Genomic DNA, 26,449 nt, shown 5'->3' with positions numbered 1-26,449 from the left:
TTTTTTTTTTTTTAAAGAGGCTGGATATGTCTAGTGTCAGTCTAGTGTCTAGTGTCACCCTTATGGAGGGACCATCTCCTGGTAGAAGTGCCCAGTGAATGAGCCAGGGCCAGCGGCTTGGCTGGAGTTCTGGGCCAGGGTGCCTACATCCTGCTGCCCTCTTCCCCGCCCTGGGGACATATTACCTCAGGACTCGGGCTTTCTCTTGCTCCACTTGGCACTGTCCCCCTCTCTAGGCCACTACCGCATTCACTGGGCCAGAATCCTGGGCCCTGTCCCCTACCGTCCTGTGGTGAGCGGGTCACCCCTAGGCAGCTGAAATGGAAACCCTGCAACAGAGCTCGGGTTTCTTTCCAGTAAGTGGCGATTGAGGACAGCACACAGGGGCCTGTTGCTTCTGTTAGACCCGAGTTCCCAGACAATGCTTGTGTGAACAGTGTCACCAGAGAGTTGTGACATGGGCCTCCTGACCTCTGTCAAGTATCTGGGATACTCCTGGGTTTACAAGCTTCCCAATCCAGGCACCAGAACCCCACCCCCTAGCCTCCTGAGCACTGAGATTAAAATTGTTTTTATAGCCCAGGCTGACTTCAGACTCACTATGTAGCTGAGGATAACCCTGAACTTCTGATCCTCCCGCCCCACCTTCCTACTTTGGGGATCACAGGTGTGCCCACCCTGGTTTAGGAGGGCGGGGGATCGAACCCAGGGCTTCATGCATAGGCAAGCCCTCTCCTGACCCAGCTATACTCCGAGCTTGGTGTATTATTTTACTTTCATTTTATTACATTTTAGCATGTGTATGTATGTGTCAGTTCTGCCCTTCTACCACGTGAGCCCTGAGGATCCAACTCAGGCCGTCAGGTTTGGTGGCAATTGTCTAAACTTGCTAGGCCGTTTGTCCACCTGGAACTTGAAGTCTTTCTTCCTCTGCCTCTTGTGCTGGAATCACTGTGTGCTGACCATGCCTGTGCTACCTGTATCCCAGTACAGGTGAGAACCCCAGGGACTGTCACATGGCTTCATGTCCTAAGGCCTCTTGGAGTGAAACTGGCTTTAGACCGCAGGCTCTCACTTCATGGCCTCAGCCATCAGCTGCACTGTGGCCAGAGGCCAGTGTATGGACATGTCACAGCTTTCCCAAGTCCTCCCCCACCCCACCCCCAACCAATTCTCTGTCCCAGAGCCCGGCTGAGTCACAGAGGGCCAGCTCAGCCCTCTGCCTCCTCCCCTCTTCCTGCTACCATTCTCCCCTCCCCCTCCCCTTTCCGGTCCCCTCCAGTCCCTGGCTGGGGTAGCAGAGACTGGCTGAATGCTGGCTTGGTTCTTTCCTGCCTGCTCCATGCGTTCCTTTGTTAGTTGAAGCAAGCAAGCGCTAATTCCCCAGAGGTCAGGGTCTTGGAAATGTTGTTTTAGGGCAGGGCCACCAGGCTAGGAGGTAAGGAAGAGCCAACCCTAGGACCAGTTCAATCATGGCTGCAACACTGAGACTCGGATGGAATCTGGGAAATTAATTTTATCTTTTCAGCTCCTGGTTCTATAAGTATGTGTTCTTTCTAAAAACTATTACTCGCTGTCTTTGAGAGGGAGCATGTGTGTGTTGCATGCACATGTGGAGGGCTGTTTGCTGGGGTTGGTCTCTCTTACCATGTGGAGCCTGGGGATTGAATTCAGGTTCTCAGGCTTGGCAGCAAGCTCCTTTACTTTCTAAACCATATCACCAGCCCTCAGTACCTTCCTTTTCTTCTCTCTCTTCCCTCCCTTTGTCATTTCCCTTCCTTTCCTACTAATCCCCTCCCTCCATCCTTCACTTTCTCTTTTCTTTCTTCTGTTCATGTTATGTGTGTGTGTGTGAATGTGTGTGCACATGCCTGCATCTGTGTGCACACACACATGTGCATGTATGTGTGTGTAGTCCCAATGCACACATATGTACCTATGTGTGCATGGTTTTTCATTGCCCTGAGGATCACCAAGTAGGCTACATTGGCTGGCCAGGGAGCTCCAGGGAATCCACCTGTCTCCGCCTTTCCGGCACTGGGCTTAAATGCATGTATCATTGTCCTGGTCACTATTGTACTGCTGTGAAGAAACACCTTGACTCCTAAAAAAGAAAACATTTAACTGGGGGCTGGCCTACAGTTTCAGAGGTTTAGTCCATTATCATTATGGAGGGAGGCATGGCAGGGGAAGGGAGGGGAGGGAGAGAGAGTCTGGTACAGGCTTTTGAAATCTCAAAGCCTATTCTCTAGTATAACTTTAATTTTTTTAAACCTTATTTTTAATGATGGTCCTTAAACGGTTTAACCTCTCTTTTAGCCCACTAGAGGTAGTGGAAAAGAAAGGATACCGGGGAAGTGGACCTGTTTAGAAAGGTTCTTTGGAGCGACTTCCGTCTGTATTGTGTGAAAGTCACCAGTTCCGTTCACAGGTCAGCAGCGGCAGCTTCATCCACTCACGAATACTTTATGGCTATATCAGCAGTCCAGTTCTGTAATTAGGTTAGCAAACGTGGGTTAGCAGTGGTGGCACTCCCTAGCAGAGACATTCAGGCCTCAACTTCAGCACAGGTCAGCAGGAATTAGGATTAGGGAGGAATGCCAGGAAAAGTTCTCTGCTGTGCCTCTCCCAGCAAATCGAAGATCAGAGAAGATGTGAGACCCACAAGCATTGCACAGCGGCGAGCTTGATAAGCAAGCTGATAAGCCTCTCTTACTGTCTATCGGGTACTCACCTCTAAACATCACGTGTCTTCTACGGGTCTTGTCTCAGCGTGTGTCTTTGCCTTAGCATGTGTGTCTGTCTCAGCTGACACCACACTGTCAATCAGCCCAAGTTTGAGGGAGCAGCAAGAAACTGCAGCACACCACCAGAAGTTTTTTGGTGCGTTTCTCTCTTTGGCATCCCAATAAACGGAGCTCAACTATGCAATGTAAGGCAGACCAATACATGTGTGTCATTAGCGAAGAATCTCTCATCACATGTCTTTTCATGTGTTTGCTTTAGCAGAACATTTTTTTCTGTGTCTGCTTCAGCCAAACATTCCTTCCTGAGTCTGCCTTAACTTTCCACCTGTGTCCACTTCAGGAAAACACCCCTTCATGTGATTGCCCCAGTAAAACACCATCCAACATAACTGACTTTCCAAAGAACCCTTAAGTTTCTACTTCCTCACCCCAGTGACACACGTCCTCTAACAGGGCCACACCTCCTAATCCTTCTCAAATAGGGCCACTCCCAGGTAACTAAGCATTTGAATATATGAGTTATGGGGCCATTCTTTTTTGTTTTTTGTTTGTTTGTTTTTTTTTTTTTTTTTTTTTTTTGGTTTTTCGAGACAGGGTTTCTCTGTGTAGCCCAGGCTGGCCTCGAACTCAGAAATCCGCCTGCCTCTGCCTCCCGAGTGCTGGGATTAAAGGCGTGCGCCACCACGCCCGGCTCTGTTTGTTTGTTTTTAATATTTATTTATTATATGTAAGCACACTGTAGCTGTCTTCAGACACTCCAGAAGAGAGCATCAGATTTCGTTACGGATGGTTGTGAGCCACCATGTGGTTGCTGGGATTTGAACTCAGGACCTTTGGAAGACCAGTCGGTGCTCTTAACCGCTGAGCCATCTCACCAGCCCAATGGGGGCCATTCTTATTTAAACCGCCACAATCCTCATGCGGGACTTCTAACCATGAGCTCTGAGGACTGACTTTCCCTCGTGCTTCTGTGGCAAGTACTGCACTGACTGAGCCCTTTCTCCGGCCCTCTTTTCTTTTGCTAAGACAGGCCCTCCGTATGTAATGGAGGCTAGTCTAAAGCTCCATTCTCCTGCCTCAGCCTCCTAAGTGCTGTGATGACAGATGTCACCCTAACACTCAGCTGTTCCTGAACTTTTCTGACCTGTAACTGTTCTACTGGTAAGATGCCTGCTGCTTCTACAGCGGCCTTGGGCGTAGCCAGGTCACATCTGTGCAAGGTGTGTGGCATACAGTAGGTTCAGTACTGTGCATAGTAGTACAGCATGGTGGACAGGCAGGTTTCTCACACAGCAGGTTTCTTGGGTGTTAGGGATTTTGCAGCAATCAAAGGGCCGATGGATGCCACAGAGTCACACACACCATGTGATGACATCACCTGAGAGATTTTTTTTTTTTTTAGTGGGGAAAGACAAAGGCTGCCTCGGGGTGAGGATGGAGGAGAAAAGAGCCTGCAGGGAAGGCACTGGCATTATACAGGGGCATAACGCATGCTCATAGGGAAAATATGCAACTTGTGGCAACAGTGGAACTGTGCCGCATTTGGGCACTGGTGACGATGTAGCTCCCAGCACCAAGTTGCTGAAGGCAGGCTGGGGCTCACCAGCTTCTAGGATGTGGGTGGTCCCTGGTTTACTAACAGTAGAGAAACAGAGGGAGCCTTTTCTGAGAAGATTGTTGCGGGGACCTGTGGCCTGGAAGGCCTTGATCCTCTCTGCAGGCATGCCCTCACACAGGGTCTCCAATTAAACACTGATGAGTGGGATCTCAGAGGAGTCAGCAAGGCCTGATTTGAGGTTGCCCGGGGCTCTGGGGAGGCAGAATGTAGACAGAATGGCAGCAAACTCTCCTACGGTAGATTTCCAGGGCCATGGGTCACAAGAGGCTTCCTGGAACAATACTTATCCGGCCAAGGGACCTCTGAGTGAGGTGCCGCTGGTGGGGGAAAACTGCAAGTAGCCCATTCTGCCGATGTAGGCGTGTGCTCTGGTTACTTAGAGGCTGAGGCAGGAGGATGATAAGATCCAGGTCAACCTGAGCAACTTAGACTGTCTCAAGGTAAAAAATGAAAAGAGGGTGTGTGTGTGTGTGGGGGGGTGTTGCTTAGCAGTAAACATTTCCCTAGAATCCTCAGTGAGGAGCTGGGGGCGTGGCTCAGTGGTAGAGCCCCTGCCTAGAATCTCCCAGAGAGGGGCTGGGGGCGTGGCTCCGTGGTAGAGCCCCTGCCTAGAATCTCCCAGTGAGGGGCTGGGGGCGTGGCTCAGTGGTAGAGGCCCTGCCTAGAATCCCCCAGGGAGAGGCTGGGGGCGTGGCTCAGTGGTAGAGCCCCTGCCTAGAATCCCCCAGGGAGGGGCTGGGGGCGTGGCTCAGTGGTAGAGCCCCTGCCTAGAATCTCCCAGTGAGGGGCTGGGGGTGTGGCTCAGTGGTAGAGCTCCTGCCTAGAATCCCCCACGGATGGGCTGGGGGCGTGGCTCACTGGTAGAGCACTTGAGTAGCTTGCGTAAGACCCTAGGTTAAACCTTACTTCACCAAAACACTCCACCAACTAAAACATCCACTGGCTGCTGAACATAGGACTGAGAGACATTCTGAGATAACCAAGAGTTTCTGCCAAGAGAATTTTCTATGGATTTCTAGATTAGATCTCCCCCCCTACCCCTAATGTGTGTGTGTGTGTGTGTGTGTGTGTGTGTGTGCTTTTCTCTCTCCCTCTCTCTCTCTCTCTCTCTCTCTCTCTCTCTCTCTCAGCACCATTTGCCTCAGAGGCCAGAAGAGGACACTGGGCCCCCGCAGCCCTAGGAACCGTCCCGGGGCACGGACCGGGGGACGAGGTGTCCAGCCGTTTCGTCCTCCCCCCCCCGCCCTGCCTCTTGGCTTTTTGAGACAGGGGTTTTCTGTGTATCCCAGATGACTTCAATCTTGCAACAATCCCCCTGCCTCAGGCTTCTGAGTGCTGGGATTACAGAGTGAACTGCCAGCTTTTTTGTTTGTTTGTTTTTGTTTTTGTTTTTTTTTTCTTTTAGATCCTGTCTAGTGAGTGTGGCGGTCCCCTTCAGATAGGTGTGGGCCAAACAAGCAAGTGGGGTTAATGAAGGCCAGCCTGAACTCTGACCTGCCTTCTATGGTGGCCTGGCTTACCAGCTAGCTGTCTCTGGTTCTTGAAGCATCTTGCAGCCACACCCAAGCAGCCCCAAAGCAAAGATCTCAGCTCTGTCTGTAAACAGCACAGCAGCGTAGTGAAGCTTGGCTAAGCACCACACTTGTAACCGCCACACTCAGGAGGCTGGGATAAGATTGGAAGGGCCAGGGCTGGTGAGATGGCTCAGTGGGTTAGAGCACCCGACTGCTCTTCCGAAGGTCCAGAGTTCAAACCCCAGCAACCACATGGTGGCTCACAACCATCCGTAACGAGATCTGGCGCCCTCTTCTAGAGTATCTGAAGACAGCTACAATGTACTTACATATAATAAATAAATAAATCTTTAAAAAAAAAAGAAAATATTAAAAAAAATTAAAAAAAAAAAAGATTGGAAGGGCCAGCCCAGGATATATAGTGAGGCTGTGTGTCAGAAAAACCAAATACAGGGAGCAGAATGACTGTGCAGCACAGGGAGCCCTGAGTTCCATCCCTAGTCTCGAGTAGATCAGGTGTGCTGGCTTATATCTGTAAACCCCACCCTGAGGAGATGAAGGCAGGAGTTCAATGTCTTTCTCTACTACAGCATGAGGCCAGCCTGGGCTACGTGATACCCTATCTCAAACAGAACAGAAAGGAAACACTAGCATCCTGATGGGGCTCTGTCAGTTTCTGGACCACTGGGACCAACCAAGTTCCCAGGCCCTAATGAGAACTTCGTGATTCCATCCCTCTTGTGTTCTGCCCGCAGGTGACCGAGGATGGCAGAGAGGATGTGACCATTGTCTGCCTTGGTCTGCCCTTCTAGTGGCACCGCCATGCAGAAGCCCAGTGGCCTGAAGCCCCCTGGCCGAGGGGGGAAGCACTCCAGTCCTGTGGGCAGGCCATCCATTGGGTCTGCTTCATCTTCCGTGGTGGCCTCGACCAGTGGCTCCAAAGAAGGTACGTAAAGCCGGGAGAGGGATGGGGGCCTCAGCATGGAGACGAAAACAGACATGTATCCCACACAGATAGGACACCAGCTTCAGAGAGCAAACTAAAGATCCCACCAGAGTCCGGCGGGATGAACCAGTGCATTTACTGGGGTTACTTGCAGAGGAGTTTGGATAACTCAGAGGTAACTCAGAAACTTACTACATAGCCCAGGCTAGCCTTAGGCATTCAATGATTCTCTTGCCTCTGCCCCTAAGGTGCTAAGGGTACCAATGTGCACCACCATGCCCAGTTGATGCGGTGCTGGAAATGGGACCCAGGGGTTTGTGCTCTACCAGCTGTGCCAAAGCCTCAGCTCCAACAGGGCCGTTTTGAACCAGAAGGGGGTCTTAGTTTCTGTGCCATCACTGTGATAAAAATACCCTGTCAGAAGCAACTTGAAGGAGAAGGGTTGGGCTTTGGTTCACAGTTCAAGAACTCTGTCACAGTGGGGGAGTCTAGGAAACAGGAATTTGAGACCATTGGTCACATCTCTCGGAGAAACCGAGAGGTGCATGCATGCTCCTGATCAGCTGTCTTTATTTCATACCGTCCAGGTTTCCCTCCTCGGGGAATGTCCTATCCACCATTAAAATGAGTCTTTCAATATCCCCTAAACGAATTATGATAATTCCACAGGCATGCCCAGAGGCCGGTCTCCGGGAGATTCCAGATTCTGTCAAGTCGACGGTTAACACTGAGTATCGTAGAGACTGTGCTAGAATTAGAGATAGTTTGGTTAGTTTTGGAGACAAGGTCTTATAGCTCAGGCTGGCCTCGAACTCATGGTCTTCCTGCCGCATCCTGCAGGGCTGGGGTTATAGGCGAAAGCCACCACGCCCATCTGGAGATTTGCCTTTCTGTAGTCTTTGCCGTGGAAATCTTGATGGTTTCTTCCTTTTCTCTTTGATGAGTAACTCAGAGAGGCACAGCTCCTCACGGTCCCTGCTTAGTTAGGTCACACTTCACTAAGAAGTATAGGGCTCCATCCATCGCAGTTAGTTGTCCCAGAGCTTTGGAGACACCAGGTGGAGATTAGACTGCACAAGCTGGGTTTGAGGGGTGGGAAGTGGGGTAGAGAGTGGTGAAGGGGGTGATGGGGGTGGGGGGTCATAGGTGTTGCAGAAAGCGTGAGCCAAGGAAGATAAACAGCTGAGGGAGCTGCAGTGTGAGGTGAGCCGACAACAGGCTTGCTGGTCCAGTGGGGCCCAGTTTCCTCTGTAAGATGCCAGAGCCCTTCATATTCATGGCAGGCATTCCAGTAGAAGCTAGCTGAGAGACAGACAGACAGACTGGCAGACTGACACACTGACTGATCTTGTAGAGGAAGTCATTTTGCAGGGGGTAGGAATGGTGATATAAGAAGCCCCGGGGTAGGATTTAATTTGGCTTATGCAGGAAAAAAACCAACTGATCAGTCTCAGGGCTGGCGGGGATTTCTTGGCTGGTAAAGCACTTAGCATGCAGGCGAGGGCCTGAGTTTGGCTCCCCAGTGTCCATGTAAAACACAGGGCATGGCAGTACAACAAGAGGAACCCCATGCTTGCTGGCCAGCCGGCCTAGCTGGATTGGTCAGTTCTAGGTACAGACAGACAGACAGACAGACAGACTCTGTCTCGAAGAATGAGGTGCAAAGTAATAAAATGAGACATCCAAAATGGTGGTTAGTTTCAATTGTCACCTTGATACAATCCAGAACGACATGGTGGGAGAGTCTCATGAGGGATTGTCTGTGTTGGGCTGGCCTGTGAACCTGTCTGCTTGGTTCCTCTTGATTGTTAATGGACCTGGGAAGACCCAGCCTGAAAGCAGACGACACTGTTCTCTGGTTGGAGGCCGTGAACTATGTGAAAGTAGAGAAAGCCAGCGGGTCGCTGAGCAGGCAAGCATTCCTTTCTCTCTGCTCTTGCCTGTGCACGTGATGTGCGCAGCTGTTACAGTGTCTGCCGTGACTTCTCCACCAGGATGGCTGTGGCCTGGAATGGCGAGCTAAAAATAAACCCTTTCTCCCTTAAGTTGCGTTCGTCAGGGTGTCTTGTCACAGGAATAGACATGAAACGATGACGCTCGGTATTGACCTCTGGCCTCTTCTGCATGCATGCACACGTGTATATGCACATGCATGAATATGTTCACACACAAAGACACATCTGTGTGGAAAGGAGTGGGAGTTGATGTGTGTGGGGGTACCAGAAGTAGGGGGTGAAGGGCAGGGATTCGGGTATCTTTCCAACATAGGAAGAGCTGTATAGGGTGTGGCCTATACAATATATTATCTCCACTGTGAGCATGGACCATGGGGCTGAAGGGAGGACTAGGCCACAGAGGAAATGTACAGTCATCCTGGCGAAGGGTGCATGCTCACTGCCTGTCATAGGGAGGCCACGGGGCCACAGTCCTGAGTCAGGTCACTTCCTCCTTGAGGGTGCTGAGTAATAGGGGGATTGGGAAACTGCATTGTTAGGCTAGTGAGCTCAATCCCTGGGGCCATGTGGTACAGAGAGAAATGACTCCTGCAAGTCGTCTTCCAAGAACTATGACGTACACCCCAACATACACCCCACCCCCGTCTCCTAGGCATGCACACAACCAACCAACATCGACATACTACATACACACAGCAACAAGTACAGAATTCCAGGAGTTGGAAAGAACACTTCTTCTTGCTGCTCTTTTTTTTTTTTTTTTAAATATTTATTTATTTTATGTATGTAAGTACACTGTAGCTGTTTTCAGACACACCAGAAGAGGGCATCTGAACTCATTATGGATTGTTGTGAGCCACCATGTGGTTGCTGGGATTTGAACTCAGGTCCTTCAGAAGAGCAGTCAGTGCTCTTAACCACTGAGCCATCTCTCCAGCCCTTCTTGCTACTCTTACAGAGGACCCTGGCATGGCTCCCAGCACTTACCTGGTGGATCACAACCATCTGTAACTCCAGTTCTAGAGGATCCAATGCCCTCTTCTGGTCAGGCACTGCACATATGTGGTGCACACACTTACAAGCAATAAGACATCCATAAACAGAAAATAAATATTTTTTAAAAGGATTTTAAGTACAAAGAGATGAGATCTGGCTCCCAGTTGGCTGAACTTCCTCCAGCAGGGGTGGCTCCGTGGATCCTAGTAGCTGGGGAAGTGTACCAGCCAGCCTGGCCCTAGGCCAGGATATGACCTTCAAGGAGAAAGGCCTGTTGTCTCTTCTGGGTTCTTTCTTCATTGGCCTCGTCAAGTGAGGACCCAGTTTCTTTTATTCCAAGTGTCTGGGATTTAATCCAGGGCTTCACACATGCCAGACCAGTGTTCCGACACTGAGCCACAACTCCAGCCCCTCTTGGGTGTGTGCGCATGCGTGTGTGTGTGTGTGTGTGTGTGTGTAGGTTCTAGGCAGGTGCTGTACTACTGAGTCACACCTGAGGCTCTCACTAAGAGATTTTAGGCAAACGCTCTAGCATCCTTTGGGGTGTCGGTGCCAAGAGACTTGGGAATAAGTTTAAATAGGAGCTCTAGGAAAAACCGTCCCCATTCCTGCTGGCCCTTCATGTTCTCACTCACCCATGAAACTGGCCATCGCTCTCCAAAGCAGTGATGGCACTAAGTCATCCCAGCACTGAGGCTGAAGCAGGAGGGTTAGCGTGGTTGGTGGTGGGTATTGACCCAGCATGCACAAAGCTCCGGGTTCCATACCAGGTGTGATGCATATCTGTCATCTCGGCCTCTGGGAAATAGGGAAAGGGTTAAAGGTTAAAGGTTATCCTTGAGGCTAGTACCTGGGACATAAGAGCCCCTGTCCCAAAACAAATGTGTCAATCAGTTGACAAAACAAAGCACCGAGGAGTCTGGGACTCTGTGGGGACACCCAGGACGATTTGAGAGATCCATCTGCGAATTGGCGCCTGCCTTGGGAAGCTAGTCTGTGGCTCCCTCCCAAGGCATGATGTCAGCTTTGGGCAGAGAGGGTCTGGCATGGGAAGCAGCCTGGATGGATGCCACGTGTGGCAGGGAAGGCCTGTGTTGGTGCCCAGAAGCATGGCACAGGATGCAGCGGGGTCCCAGGGGAGGCTTCAGGGGCAGGCGTCTCCCTGGAATGCAAGTGGAGGAGTGTGGACAGGATAGAGCACCCCTGGAGGATGCTCTGGGAGTACCCAGGTCAGTGTTAGTGTGTATTCTGGGCTGAAAGAGAAAAGGGTTCATGACTCCAGGTACCGGGTGTGGACTCCATTCTGTTCTGTACAGGGAAGGGAGGTTCTGTTGGGTTATGCACAGCAGCCTTGCTCTGGAGTCTCCTGTAATCTTGTGTGTGTGTGTGTGTGTGTGTGTGTGTGTGTGTGTGTGTGTGTATTCATGCATCGGGTGTGTGCACAGCGCAATACAGAGGTCAGAGGACTGCAGGTGTCCGTGACGTTTCTGTCTTGTGTAGGTCTCTCTCTTTTGGAGATAGGATCTTACTGTGTGTGTGATCCTAGCTGGCCTAGAGCTCACAGGATACTGGATCTCTTTCCACCTACCTGTTTATACCAGCTTAGCTGACCAATGAGCTTCCAGGAGGTTCTCCTGTCTCAGTCACCCATGTTACTGTCCAAGCTCTGAGGTCACATGACCATATCCAGCTTTACATGGGTCCGGGGATTCGAACTCAGGTCCTCATGTATGTGTGGCAAATACTTTACCACTGAGCCATCTTCCTCTAGAGTCTCCTTCTAATTCCATGCCTGAGAGGTCCCTTCTGACCGTTGGAAGGTATGCTGGGCAGCTGGGATCTGGGGTTATCAAGCAGGGTGTATGGGCCATAGGCGGCCATTGTACTTCTGTTGTTGAGCTGGGCCTTGAAGGACTCTCCCTGATGTGCTTCTCACCCACGGTATCAGAGCGTCCGAATAACCCAGGGTGACAGTTCCTTCTATATCTGAGCCACGCCCCAACCCTTCGCTGGGAAATTCTAGGCAAGCACCCTGCAAGTGAGCTACATCTGAGCCCCTCTGATGTATGTTTCTTCCCTTCCCTTCCCTTCCCTTCCCTTCCCTTCCCTTCCCTTCCCTTCCCTTTCCTCTCCTTTCCTTTCTTTCCCTTTCTTTCTTTCTTTCTTTCTTTCTTTCTTTCTTTCTTTCTTTCTTTCTTTCTTTCTTTCTTTCTTTCTTTCTTTCTTTCTTTCTTTCTTTCTTTCTTTCTTTCTTTTTTTGAGACAGGGTTTCTCTGTGTAGCCCTGGCTGTCCTGGAACTCACTCTGTAGACCAGGCTGGCCTCAAACTCAGAAATCTGCCTGCCTCTACCTCCTGAGTGCTGGGATTAAAGATGTGCGCCACCACCGCCTGGAGTATGTTTATTTTCTTAAATATATTTTTATATTATTTATTTCATATGTGTGTGTGGTGGGCAGATGTGCTGAAGCAGGTGTGTAGAGGTCAGATGATGGTGTGTAAGAATGAGTTCTCTCCCTCCGCCATGCGCGACCCAGAGATTGAGCTCAGGTTGTCAAGCTTGGCGACAAGTGCCTCTTAAAAAAAAAAAAAGATTTATTTATTTATTTATGTATATGAGTACACTGTAGCCATCTTCAGACACACCAGAAAAGGGCATCAGATCCTATTGCAGATGGTTGTGAGCCATCAAGTGGTTGCTGGGAATTGAACTCAGGACCTCTGGAAGAGCAGTCAGTGCTGTTAACCACTGAGCCATCTCTCCAGCCCCTGACAAATGCCTCTTGAGTAGCCCTTGAGTCTTGCTGACCCTCCTCTCTTGCTGTTGAGATAGATTCTCTGTGTGATCTGGGCTGGCCTAGATCCTGTGGCAACTCTCCTGCTTCACTCTCCTTGCTCCTCCGCTCCCTGCCCATCTCTTCGGTACCTAATCTGAGATGTCGTTTGAGGCATTGGGGGTTGGGGGTGGGGACCAGGCCTCCTGTTGCCCTTGCTAGTTTCATTCTGCCAAGGTCAAGAGGATTCTTTTAAGGCCAGCTCCTCCACTCCCTCCCCTAACCACATCCTAAACTTGTTAATGGCATCAGGATGGGGAAGCCAAGATGAGCTTTTCTGGGGCTATGTGGCAGGGGGCAGGGCTGCCTCCGAACACTCCTGACGTTCTGTCCACTATTGATCTGGGAGGCGGGAACCAAGGCCAGCGCCTGCCTGCCTGCCTGCCTGCCGGGCTCTATGGCTGGTGCCTGAAGCTCCTCCATGGGAAGCTGGCTCTGCTCATTTCAGGGTAAGAACCTGTCACACCCTCCCCAACCCTTCTCGTTCTCGGATCCCCCTTAGCTCACTGTGGGCTCCAAGTGGGGGTAACAGAAGGGGATTATGAATAGCATTCAACTCCAGAAGGATACTGAGCCATTCTGGATGGTGAATGCCTTCAGGGAAGAAAGGTACAGAGGCAGCCTCGCTGGCCTGGTGCCACAGGGTGGGGGTGTTCAAACTACAGTGGACTCTTCCTGTGTATGGGATGGACTCAGCCTTCCATGGGCGCTGTGGGGCTGGGAGCTGTCCGAAGGCTGATTGAATCGGGATGTCATTCTGGGAGGGAGGTCCGTTATTCCTTCCTTCCTGGCCTGTGCCTTTGAGAGCCCCTGGGGAGAGCAAAAGGCTTGGAACAGAAAGCTAGCTACTCAGGGCATGTATGTATGTTTCTTGCTGGGAGTGCAGTGTGTGTGTGTGGGGGGGGGGGATGGGCCTCCCTAAGGGGAGGGGAGAAGGTCTGTCTAGAGGGGAGTTGGTGTGCAGTCTGTTCCTGGAGGTTAGTAACCCAGCAGGGAGGTTCTGCAAACTAAAAAGACACAGCACCATGGCATTGGAGGAGGGGGAGGGGTGTCAAGCAAGCGGCTTGTGGGGGCTGCTGGGTGAGGGGTTGTTAGAGTTGACACAGGTGATCGTGCAGGCATCCTTAGGTGCCACCAAGAAGAAACTGTGGGATCTGTGGCAGGGTGACCCACGTCACATAGTTCAGTCTATCTCACCGGCCGAGACTGCAGATTCAATAACACATCTTAGACTCACCTTCTTCCTAAATCCTTTTGTGGGTTCGTGGTGCCTATTAACATGTTAAAGGCTCTGGGAAAGTCCGCAGGGAAAGGACCTTTACCTTTGTGTGACGAGTTTCTTGTTTGAACTTGGAAGCTAATCTTATTATGCCACTTAGTAGCATCTCCTATTAGGCCAAGGACCTAGCAGAGAGTGTCTTTCATCCCTCCAAGGCCATCAGGGCCAAATCAAGTTCGCCCCAGAGTTGATAGTTGTCTCTGTAGGTCCTGGTAAGACGCACGTTCATGTGCATGTTGGGGTGCATCTGTCCGTGTGGGTGTGCCTGTGTTGGCCTGGGGTAATTTGGGGAATCCTTCTTTATTTCTTCTTCCACCGTAGTCATTAAGGCAGGGTCTCTCAGTCAAACCCCAAGTGCATTGATGTGGGTCACCTCCCACCAATCCTCCTCCAGGGTTCCTCTGTCTCTACCTTCTGAGGCCAACATGGCATGTGCCCCCCTTGCGTTTATGGTGGTTCTGGGATCCAAGATCGGGTCGTATAGAACAGTAGCATATGCATGATAACTGAGCCATCTCCCCAGCTTTCTTTTTTTTTTTTTTTTTAACTTAAAAAAGGGGGGGGGGGAGGTGTTTCATGTAGCCCAGGCTAGCCTTGAACTCACTATATGTAATCAGAGATGACCTTGCATTCCTGACCTTCCCGCTTCCACTTCCCAAATGCTGTGATAAGAGGCATGTGCCAATCACATCAGGTTTCTGTGGCATTGGGAGTGGGCTTCATGAACGCGCTCTTACTAACGGAGCCATGTTACCATTGCATCAAAGCCCCTCCAGGAGAGGGATCATTTGATGAGTAAAGCCAACTTAGAAGGTGGGAGGTGAGGACCGTGCTGGGTTTTTAAATAATTAACATTGCAGCCAGGTGTGGTGGCGGTGCACGCCTCTGATCCCAGCACTCGGGAGGCAGAGGCAGGTGGATCTCTGAGTTTGGGGCTAGCCTAGTCTACAGAGTGAGTTTCAGAGTGACAGCCAGGGCTACACAGAGAAACCTTGTCTTCAAATCCTCCCTCTACCCTCCTCCCTCTACCCTCCAAAAATTAATATTACATTTTAAAAATTGTAAAACATTCGTATTAAATTATGTGTCTGTTCTGTGTGTGGATATATACAGGAGTGCAGTGCCCACAGAGTCCAGACGAGGCCGCTGGATCTCTTGGAGCTGGAGTTACAGGCAGTTGTGAGCCACATAGTGTGGGAACTGGAACCCAGCTTGGCTCCTATGCAAGAGTAGTTGGTGCTCTTAACCACTGAGCCGTCCTTCCAGTGCCTTAAATCAGATATTTATGTCTATATTTGTGTGTGTGTATGTGTGTGCGTGCGCGTGTTTGCACGCGTGTGCACACACACACACAAGCATCATGGTATGCTCATGAAGGGAGGTCAGAGGACACCTTGGCTAGGTCAGTTTTCCCTCTCTGCCATTTTGGCCCTGAGATCACATTTTGGTCAATCTTGGCAGCAAGCACCTTTACCCACTGAGCCACCTCACTGGCCCCGTGCCAGCCTTCTGGCAGAGCAGGCAGGGAAGGTTCCTCTGAAGCTGCGAGCAGCTCAGTAACTTCATGAGGTACTAGATTATGGGAACCTCATTCATGGGTGAACATCGCTCCCTCCAGTTCCCCCAGGCCCTTAACTGGCTGGATTATAACTTCTCTTCTTGTGTGTGCCACCCTTCCCCCACCCCTTGCTGGCCCTCCGTCGTCCTCCCTTGTGGCATCCTTGTGACCACAGGGTTGGTCAGATAGTACATTAAACTGGGGTTCCTCCTGACCGAGTCTTGGCAGGTAAGGAAAAGCCCTGTCAGGGTTGGGCAAATAGTTCAGACCATAAACGGCTTGCCTTGCAAGAGTGGGGAACCTGCGTTCAAGCCCTAAAACCTTAGGTTAAAAAACAAAGCCGGGCGAAGGTGGCGCACGCCTTTAATCCCAGCACTGGGGAGGCAGAGGCAGGCGGATTTCTGAGTTCGAGGCCAGCCTGGTCTACAGAGTGAGTTCCAGGGCAGCCAGGGCTATACAGAGAAACCCTGTCTCGAAAACCAAAAAAAAAAAAACCCCAAAACCAAAAAATAGCAAAAACAACAACAACAACAAAAAAAACCAAACCAAACAAACAAACAGGTGGCGGCTGAGACTCTGGTGACCCGGCATGCAGGAAGCCATGGTTTCATCCCCAGCCCTACATAAACATGGTGGCCCATGCCTGACATCACAGCACTTCAGATGGAGAGGCAGAAAAAGATCAGAAGTTCAAGGTTGTCCTTGGCTCTATAGCAGATTCAAGGCTAGCCTAGGTTACTCAAGACACTTAAAAGAAGGAGGAGGAGGAGGGGGAGAATCCGGTGGTGTCGGGCAAGGTGGTTCACAACCACTGCAATCCCAGTGTGAGGGAGACAGATAACTGGGCAAGCCCAGCGAGTGTGAGGTAGCATGGGTAAGGGCTGGGCAGAGGGCTCAGTGCTTGAGAGCACTGGCAGCTCTTTTTTTTTTTTTTTGGTTTTTCAAGACAGGGTTTCTCTGTGTAGCCCTGGCTGTCCTGGAACTCACTCTGTACACCAGGCTGGCCTCGAACTCAGAAATCTGCCTGCCTCTGCCTCCTGAGCACTGGGATTAAAGGCATGCACCACAACGCCCAGCGAGCACCGGCAGCTCTTGCAGAGCTCATTTCCTAGTACCTTGGCACAGTTGGCAGCTCACAGCCACCTAGAGGAAGCTCCAAAGACTTCATGCCCTCTTCTGGCCTCCGAAGGCACCTGCACACACATGGGTATACATGTGTATGGCACATGTGTGAGCATACATACACACACACACACATGCACACACAAGGAAAAAGAAAAGGCTTGTCTCCTGTCTAAGACAAGGCAAGTCTCAAGTCCTTTCATGCAGGGGACAGTGCCGTCTGAGTCCCCACACAAATCCCTACACCCACTGTTGAACCAGACTCCCAGCTGTTTCTCTCCTCACTTCCGCCTTAGTCTTTTGCATCAAAGCTCCACTTGGAACTTTTTTTTGGAGACAGTCTTACTGTGTAGTCCTGATTAGCCCAGAACACAGTATGTAGACCTTGGCTGGCCTTGAATTGGTCCAGCCTGTCACCTGTGTGCTAGAATTAATGATTAAAGGTGTGTGCTAGCATATTAGGTTTAGTTTGAACTTTAAACCTATTTAAAAGATTTTTTTTGAGACAGATTCTTATGTAGCCCAGGCTGGCTCTAGACTCTGTGCATAGCTGAGGATGACCTTTTACTTTGATTCTTTATCCTCCCAGGACTCGTGAGGCAGAGGCAGCTGGATCTGTGAGTTCAAGTCCAGCCTGGTCTGTAAAGCCAGTTCCAAGATAGCCAGGGCTATCTGGAGAAACCCTGTCTTGAAAAAACAATTAAGATAAAAATCAGAACCCAGAGTGTGTGTGTGTGTCTTATCTAGTCTCATGGGGAAACTGAGGCACCTATTTAGAGAAATCCTGGCCATTGTGTTACAAATATCTCTGGTGGGGGATGGGATGCTATGTTAGGGGCATCCTGTGTTCTCCCACTCCTAGGCAGCTGAAATCCCCCTGCCTGTCTCTGTGGGGAATTTAAGAAGAGTTTGATCTCTGTGAGGCAGGGGCAGCTGGGAGGACCAAGTGGGGATGGCTAAAAGGAAAGATAAATCAGGGCAGCTGTGTTGACATCACAGACATGAGACCTGAGGTGTAGCAGCTGTTGAAGCAATTGGTTGGAGGGACCTGTGACCCTGGAGAGAGGCGGGAGAGATTATCTGGGGGTCCTGTGCGCTAGGACAGCTGATAGTAGAGACAGCTGAGCTGGTATCTTCTTTCTAAGAATAGACGCACTGGGTCCCCCAAGCCCTGGAACCCCTTTTTGTTCTTTATGCAAAGAGACAGGTAGAGTGGGGTCCTCGGTGATGGGGTCGGACACCAGTGAGGGCTGGGGTCACAGCCCATAGCTACCTAGACATGCCAGGCATGTACAGAATTGTTTTATATCCGTTTGTTATGTGAGGGGTGGCATTCATGCTGTGGCACACATCTGGAGGTCCCTGGAGATCAGAGGACAGCCTGTGGAAGTTGATTCTTTCCAACACATGTGTCCCAGGGATTGACTTCAGGTCGTTAGGCTCCTTTACCCACTGACCACCTCATCAGACCATTGTTTGGTTTTTGATGTCCTGAGGGTGAAACCCAATTCTCATACAGTGTCTACCCTGGCGGCCGCATGCCACCCCACTAGTGTTAACTCTTGTCAATGGCAGAGACTCAAACATCGGATGCCCCAGGGTGGGTGCCAGAAGAATACGGAAAGACTCGGGGTTGCCCACTCTCCGGAGGGAAGAAGCCCTTCACAGGTCAAACTGCTGAGCATGGCTGCCTCAGTTTCCGTAATAAGATAACTATCACCGACACCCCCAGATCTGGCTGTATATGCCCAAGTTCCCAGGCTAGACCTAACTCCTGCCTCTTAACTTATCCACAGGGTCTCCCCTACACAAACAGGCATCGGGCCCCTCCTCGGCTGGAGCCGCCACCACCGTCTCCGAGAAGCCAGGTCCAAAGGCGGCTGAAGTGGGTGATGACTTCCTGGGAGATTTTGTGGTGGGCGAGAGGGTGTGGGTGAATGGCGTGAAGCCAGGCGTGGTGCAGTACCTGGGTGAGACACAGTTTGCGCCAGGCCAGTGGGCCGGCGTGGTCTTGGACGACCCGGTGGGCAAGAACGATGGAGCTGTGGGTGGCGTGCGCTACTTCGAGTGCCCGGCTCTACAGGGCATCTTCACGCGGCCCTCCAAGCTGACCCGCCAGCCCACGGCTGAGGGCTCGGGCAGTGATACCCACTCGGTGGAATCCCTCACGGCCCAGAACCTGTCCCTGCATTCTGGCACAGCCACGCCCCCACTCACCGGCCGAGTCATCCCCCTGCGGGAGAGTGTTCTTAACAGCTCAGTGAAGACGGGCAATGAGTCTGGTTCCAACCTCTCGGACAGTGGTTCTGTAAAGCGCGGTGACAAGGACCTCCACCTGGGAGACCGTGTGCTGGTAAGTGTGGGTGGTACCTGGCCGGGTACCCCAACTCTCTTTACCCCTCATTCCCTCGTGAATAAGCTGGACCCCAGGGACTGGCCAGAGAAGAATCTAAATGGGAACTTGAGCAACGTCCAGGCTGAGGCCACGTTACTCATTGGTGCCACATAGGATAACAGTGGAGAGGACGCAGGCTCTGAAGCCTGTTGCTGTGTGGTCCTGGGCATGCGTATTAGCCTTTCTGGGTCTCAGTTCCCATCTTCCGTCAGATTTTTTTGTGGTTGTAATAATACCTGAGATGAAAAGAACTTACGGGGAGGAAAGATGGGTTTAAGCGCGACATAAAAGAGGGTCCAGTTCAAAGTTGATCGGCTCCAGTGCTTTGGGCCAGTAGTCAGCAGGAAACAACAGGGCCAAAGGGCATGGTGGGAGAAAGCTGCTAACCTTGAGGTTGCCAGAAAGAGAGGAAGGGGGAGATGGCGGAGCGGAGCACAGGCTGAGTCTGCGGAGTAGGGATGAGAAGTCTGATTATTGACCCACAGTGACTACTTCCTCTGACCAGGCCCCGCCTCCTAACAGCCCATTCAGCTCGAAACTCATCGGAGGGCGGGCTAACGTGGAGACCAAGCCTTTAACCAAGTTTCTTTGGGGGAGGGGGGGTATTTAAGTTTAGCCATTTTTTTCTTTTTAGACAGGGTGTCACTGGGTAACACTGGCTGGCTCGGGACTTGCTATGCACACCAAGATGGTCTCACTCAGACACCGTGCCCAACAAAAACACTGTTTTATAAAATGGCAATTTTGGACTGGGGCTATAGCTCAGTTGTTAGAGTGCTGGCCTGGAGTGCACAAATCCCAGGGTTTGGTCCCCAGCACCCCATAAGCCAACATGCCTGTCATCTCAGCTCTCGGGAGGTGGAGGCAGGAGGATGGAAGTTCTAGGTGAACCCTAGGCTGAGACTGGAGGACAAGCTGAGTACTTCTGCCCTCCAGGCCAAAGCCCTGATTTCTCTCCAGCCTCTTCCTACTCTACTCTCCTGAGGCCAGTGGCTAACATTGCAGTCTCCACGGTAGAGGCATCCAGAACTTTCCATGGGGAAGATGGCCAGTCATCTGCAAAATAGGAGCAGGCACTTCAGACTATCAGTGAATATAGGACCATACATATTCATATCACTACAGATACTCATGTGGAGACAAATATGTGCACATGAATATTCATGTTTGTACATGAATATTCATGTTGCATGGATATTCATCAGGGCAGAAAGGCTCTGGGGGAGTGAAAAATATGATTACTGAATAAGAAACTGCCCAGACGTGTTAGAAAATTAAGAGAAGTTAGAAGCAGCGAGGCATGGACAGTGAGTCTGAGGTCAGCCTAGGCTACAAAGTGAGCCAACCTGGGCTATAGAACAAGAGCCTGTCTCTGAACAACAGCAAAGCACTGAGGCAGTATCTCAGTAGGTAAGTACAAGGACTTCAGGTTATCCCCCAGAGCCAAGGGGAAAAAATGCAGGCTGTGGGGATGCATGCTTGCAATCCCAATACTGGGGAGGCAGAGACCGGAGAATCCCTGGGGCTTGCTGACCAACAGCTTAGCTAAATCTGTAGACTCCAGATTTGAGAGAGTCCCTGTCTCAAGACCTAAGGTGGCAGAGACTTCACATTGGCCTCTGGCCCGTATGCACATATGCATGTCACAGGAACATAGGCACACACAGAGATTTTGTATAGAATAGACGGGGGTTGTGGGTAGGGAGGGAATGTGCATGTGTATAGATGTGAAGTGGTATCATTGGCCTTGCTGTGTATCTGAGGATAGCCTTGATCCTCCTGCCTCTACCTCCTCAGTGCTGGGGTTGGATTCCAGGGCCCCTTGCATGCTAGCAGAGCGCTCTGCCAACTGAGCTGCACCACAAGCCCCCTGTTTGTATTTTATCATGAAGAATTGAGGGGTCTTCAAAGTCTCCCTATACAAAAACCCAAAAATCAAAACCAGCAACAACAAAGGTAGATGTATCAAGGGATGGAAACACTAGTTGTCCTGGTTTGAACAGCACATCAACATGGGGACCCTGTTCCCACATTCACCCTGAGCCCCATTTGTAAGTACACCTCCTGTCAGTCTTAAGAAAATGAGGATCACTGGAGTGTGAGCCATTCTTATGTGCCAGTTAAAAATACCCCAAAAGTTTAAAACAGAAGTTACAGCAGACAGCCTGCTATTTAGAGATGGGCATGATTACGGAATCATTCTACTGAAAGAGGAAATGGTGTTTCTGGGGAGAGGAAGGAGAGAAACTTCAGGGCGTTGGAAGGTGTACCAGTTCTTAACCCATGGGTCAGGTAAGACCATCAGAAAACACAGATACTTACGTTATGATTCATAACAGCAAAGTTACAGTTACAAAGTAGCAGTGAGAATAATTTTATGGTTGCAGGTCACCACAACGTGGAGAACTGTATTGAAGGGTTGTATCATTGGGAGGGTTGAGTGGTGTACTGGTTAGGTTTCTTTTGGTTTGTTTTTGTACCGGTCAGTTTTAACTGCCTCAATCTAGAATCAGCTGGGAAGAGAGTCTCAAATGAGGAATTATCCAGGTCACACTAGCATGTGGACATGTCTGGGAAGCGGGTTGTCTCGGTGATTAGTCGACATAGGAAGACCCAGCCTACTGTGGGTGGCGCCATTCCCTAGGCAGGGGATACTGAACTGTATAAGAACAGAAAGTTAACTGAGTGTAAGAAACAAGCAACAGATGTGTGTGTTTGTTCACTCTCTGCTCTTGCCTCTGGATGGGATGGTTTAATTTCCTGCCTTGACGTGCCCACCGTTGCCCTCACTTGTCCAGACTATCACCTGGAATTGTGAGCTACATAATCCCTCTCTTCCCCTCAGGTACTTTCTCACACAGTGTTTTATCACAACAATAGAAAGAAAATTAGACCAGACAGACCTGGTTTTGCAAGTACTAGGGCCTCTAATTTATTTGTATGTATAGCTTGAAGTTTTACAAGTGGTTATGAGCCCCCACGAGGCTCATAACCAATCTTCAGAGCCAACTCTCCGGTCTCTAAGAATCCACTTTATTGTTGAGTATAGGCACACACCTTTAACCCCAGCAGATGGCCGGCAGAGGCAAGTGAATTTCTGTGAGTTTAAGGCCAGCCTGGTCCAAGCTATCCAGGGCTGTGTAGTAAGACTCTGTCCTGAAACAAAACAAAACAACAAAAAAACCATAAAACTTATTTATTCTTCGACAATTTCATGCATGTATGCAATGTATTTAGGTCACATCGACCCCAGCACCCACGCCTCCTGACCCCTCCCCAACAGGTCCTTCTCCTGTCCTCATGCCCTCTTTATATTTATGATTCGCTGAATCCGGTTAGTGCAGCTTGCATGCTCATAGAAATGGAGCCATGGGCAACCTACCAGCAGCCACATCCTGGAGGGAAACTGAGTCTTCCTTTTCCCAGAATCCAGGAGTAGCTCCTCAGCCGGGCTCGGGAGTCTCTTTCCTATTTAATTAATTAATTATTATTATGTATATGTATGTATTTATGTGTGTACACATGTTTATATTATGTGTATGTGTGTATATGTATACATACATGTGTGTATATGTATGTATGTATGTTTATAGGTGTGTGTGTGTGTGTGTGTATGTGTATGCATGTTTGCCGGGGGGGGGGCACTAGTGCAACATCATGGGTCTGAAGTCAGAGCACTACTTTGGAAGTCAGTTTTCTCTCTCTACTGACGGTTCCAGGAATTGAACTCAGGTCGTCAGGGTTGCAAGGTGTTAACCTGCTGAGACATCTCACCAGCCCTCCCTACTTTTAATTTTTATGAGGTGTTGGAATGCAGCCTCGGATCTCATGCATGCTAGACAAGAGCTTTACCACCAGGTCATGGCCCTATCACCTCACTGGGGGATTCTAGGCAGGGGCTCTACCACTGAGCCACGCCCCCAGCCCCTCACTGGGGGATTCTAGGCAGGGGCTCTACCACTGAGCCATGCCCCCAGCCCCTCCCTGGGGGATTCTAGGCAGGGGCTCTACCACTGAGCCACGCCCCCAGCCCCTCACTGGGGGATTCTAGACTTTACTGCTGGGCTATGCCCCAGCCCTGAAAACTGCTTTTGTATTTTTACTGAGAGCATTTACTGAGGCTCTAGCATCATGTAGACGCTACATCCATACGGTACTTAATTATCACGAAAATTCTTCTAGTAAATGAGGGTGCTGAGATTTGGAAAGGTTCTGTAACTTGGTCAAGCTCATGAAACTTACAGCACAGTTTGGGGTCAGGTCTGTGTCTCTATCCAAACCTCTGCCCTTCCCTGTAGCAGCCAGGTGACCTGTTAGAACCCATATCCCTCCCAGCCGTCCCTGGGCATCTCCTCTTTCTCATCTGCCCTCTGCCAGGCTCAACCTGTGTCCCCTGCATCCTCTGGACCTGCCTCTCTCCATGTGCCAACAGGTTGGTGGGACGAAGACCGGTGTGGTACGATATGTTGGGGAGACGGACTTTGCCAAAGGCGAGTGGTGTGGTGTGGAGCTGGATGAGCCCCTTGGGAAGAACGACGGGGCGGTGGCAGGGACCAGGTACGAGAGGCTTTCCTGAGGATCCTCAGAAGGGGTGAGGAGAGGGTGGTAGAGAAACCCTGGGCACGTTGTACCAGACACCATGACGTCCATGTTCTCCCTCCTGTCAGCCTGTCAGGCTAGGCTGAGGGAACGATCATCCCACTTGACAAGAGAACTAAGGGCAGAGGTCATTGTCACAAGCAAGCACTGAGAGTCCCTCTGTTCTGTGTTCCCTTTGCCACACAGTGCAGGGCTGAGTTAGGCAGAAGCCTCGGTCTCTACTCACCTTGTGTTTCCCGAGGGACACACAGAAGAGCTGCAGGTGTCCTGCACTCTCACATTCTGCCCCCTCCTCTTTTTCTGAGGTAGCCTTGTGTAGCTCAGGCTGGCTTCTAAATCACTATGTAGCAGAAGCTGGCCTTGAACTCCTTATCCTTTTAGCACCGTGCCCCTCTCCTTCTGGGTCCTTCTTTGTGCAAGGTGTCCCCATGGATAGAGAGCCGGTTTGGGATGTAGACTAGCAACAACTGAGGTTAAAGCCAGGGTACTCTAGATAGTTTGTAGGTTTTTGGAGCACTGTAGCCTGGGAGGCCCCACCTTCATTTTGCTGTTCTATCTAGTGATGGACAGCAAGTTTCGTAACAATGTTTCCAGAGGTGTTCACAGCTGTAAACTTTTGTCAGTCCCATCCCACTAATCCCTGCTTCCATCTCTCAAGTGCTGGTATAGGTGTGTACCGGCACTTCCATCCGGGAGACTTTGACCTTGGGGTGTGGCTGGCAGGGCCTAGGAGACACTTGTACCTTTTGGGCTCTGAGATGGATTAGGACACAGGGGAGACTCCAAGTAATGATGGCGTCACTGTGGCTCTCTTACGCTCCCCAGGTACTTCCAGTGCCCACCCAAGTTCGGTCTCTTTGCACCAATCCACAAGGTCATCCGAATTGGCTTCCCGTCCACCAGTCCAGCCAAGGCCAAGAAGACCAAACGCATGGCCATGGGTGTCTCCGCTTTGACCCACAGCCCCAGCAGCTCTTCCATCAGCTCTGTCAGCTCTGTGGCCTCCTCTGTTGGTGGCCGGCCCAGCCGCAGTGGCCTGGTAAGGATAGAACTGGGGCGTTTGAGAACTCTGATGTAGGGATGAAGATAGGATATTCTGTGCCCAGCTTGCTTTGATTCCAGGCACCCCTTAGTTGGGGTTGGAGGATGGTGGAGTGTGATCTCTTCATAAGAAAAATTGATCCATTTATATTTTTTGTTATATATGTGACTGGTTTCTTGGTTACGTTCCCTGGGTAAACAGTGTGGGATAGATACAGACAGAATTCCAAGGAGCTGTCACATGAATCCTAGGTAAGGAGAGAAGAGGAGGCCACCTGGGTTTGGCAGAGGGACTTCAGTATAGCTTGGTCTGTGGTCCCTGTTGAAGTCTGACTCTCTGCCATCATGTTGCCTTTGAGAGGGAATCAGCAATGACTTTAGGGCATCCTGGGCACTGACAGAGAAAGACAAAGACTTCTCATCCTGTGTTAGTGAGGCCTGAGGGAGCAAGCTGAGCTTCAGTACAGCACAACACAACACAACACAACACAATACAATACAACACAACACAATATAATACAGTATCTTGAGTCTCGCCCATGCCCACTCTCTGCAGCTCACAGAGACCTCTTCACGCTATGCCCGGAAGATCTCAGGCACCACAGCTCTGCAGGAGGCCCTGAAGGAGAAGCAGCAGCACATTGAACAGCTACTGGCTGAGCGCGACTTGGAGAGAGCTGAAGTAGCCAAGGCTACCAGCCATATCTGTGAGGTGGAGAAGGAGATCGCCCTGCTGAAGGCACAGCATGAGCAGGTGGGTGGCTGGCGGGCTCCGGGCTGCATGGAATACCTCTTCCCACAGGGCTCATGAAAGCCGGAAATCTTGGGCATACTGCACAACCTACAGCCAGCTCAGCAGCCTAGAAAGTGTCTCTGTTAGTGAGCTCAGTTGATTTGGGCCTCTACCAGGCAGCTTGTCCTGCCTGAGAGCACTTGCCTGCTTATAGAAGCTTAGGAGGAAGGGCCAGAGTGAGCTTTGTCAATTTCTAGGACTTCCTGAAACTATTGAGTTGTTTATTTCCTCAGTTTTAACAAGCTTCTCTACAAGATGGGCTATTGTACTAACCTTTAGAACATCCTGCATTTTAACAGACTTCTCTCCAAGAGAGGAGTCCTTTGAGGGACCCTATCTTTTAGGGTCTTACTGCTGTGAACAGACACCATGACCAAGGCAACTCTTTTTTTTTTTTTAAAGATTTATTTATTATTATCTGTAAGTACACTGTAGCTGTCTTTAGACACACAGAAGAGGGCATCAGATCTCATTACAGATGGTCGTGAGCCACCATGTGGTTACTGGGATTTGAACTCAGGACCTTCGAAAGAGCAGTCAGTGCTCTTAACCACTGAGCCATCTCTCCAGCCCAAGGCAGCTCTTATAAAGACAACATTTAATTGAGGTTGGCTTACAGGTTCAGAAGTTCAGTCCATTATCATCAAGGTGGGAGCATGGCAGTGACCAGGCAGGCATGGTGCAGGAGGAGCTGAAAGTTCTATATCTTTATCTGAAGGCAGCTAGCAGAATACTGGCTTCCAGGCAGCACCTGGCTTGAAGGCCACACCCACAGTGACACACCTATCCCAACAAGGCTGCACTGCCAAGTAGTGCCACTCCCTGGGCCAAGCATACACAAACCATCACAGACCCTTCTATAGGGAAGCCTAGAACTACTTCTTAGCCCTTTGGCCAAGATCAAGTTGGGAACAGGCCTTTAAACCTGTTAATTACAAGACACAACACAGTTGAGAACATAGCTCAGCATAGAGCCCCTGCCTAGAATCCCCCAGGGAGGGGCTGGGGGCGTGGCTCAGTGGTAGAGCCCCTGCCTAGAATCCCCCAGGGAGGG

The 26,449-nt window shown here is 50.5% G+C and overlaps 1 protein-coding gene across 3 annotated transcripts in view; it reads left to right on the top strand.

Annotated features, from left to right (window-relative positions):
* Clip2 (CAP-Gly domain containing linker protein 2) overlaps positions 1-26,449 on the top strand; it is a 64,240-nt gene that overhangs the window by 11,255 nt on the left and 26,536 nt on the right. For all 3 annotated transcript variants that reach the window (XM_021162396.1, XM_021162395.1, XM_029477823.1), the window contains exons 2-6: positions 6,635-6,825; positions 18,364-18,920; positions 23,395-23,519; positions 24,387-24,600; positions 25,159-25,356. In XM_021162396.1, coding sequence (XP_021018055.1) covers positions 6,702-6,825; positions 18,364-18,920; positions 23,395-23,519; positions 24,387-24,600; positions 25,159-25,356 — 1,218 coding nt within the window. In that variant the 5' untranslated portion in view covers positions 6,635-6,701. The remainder of the gene's footprint in view (positions 1-6,634; positions 6,826-18,363; positions 18,921-23,394; positions 23,520-24,386; positions 24,601-25,158; positions 25,357-26,449) is intronic.

The sequence above is a fragment of the Mus caroli genome, chromosome 5 (genome assembly GCF_900094665.2).
Source record: "Mus caroli chromosome 5, CAROLI_EIJ_v1.1, whole genome shotgun sequence".
In the NCBI taxonomy this organism is placed as follows: domain Eukaryota; kingdom Metazoa; phylum Chordata; class Mammalia; order Rodentia; family Muridae; genus Mus; species Mus caroli.
The sequence above is the reverse complement of the archived record's forward strand: the minus strand, read 5'-3'. Positions and strand labels throughout refer to the sequence as shown.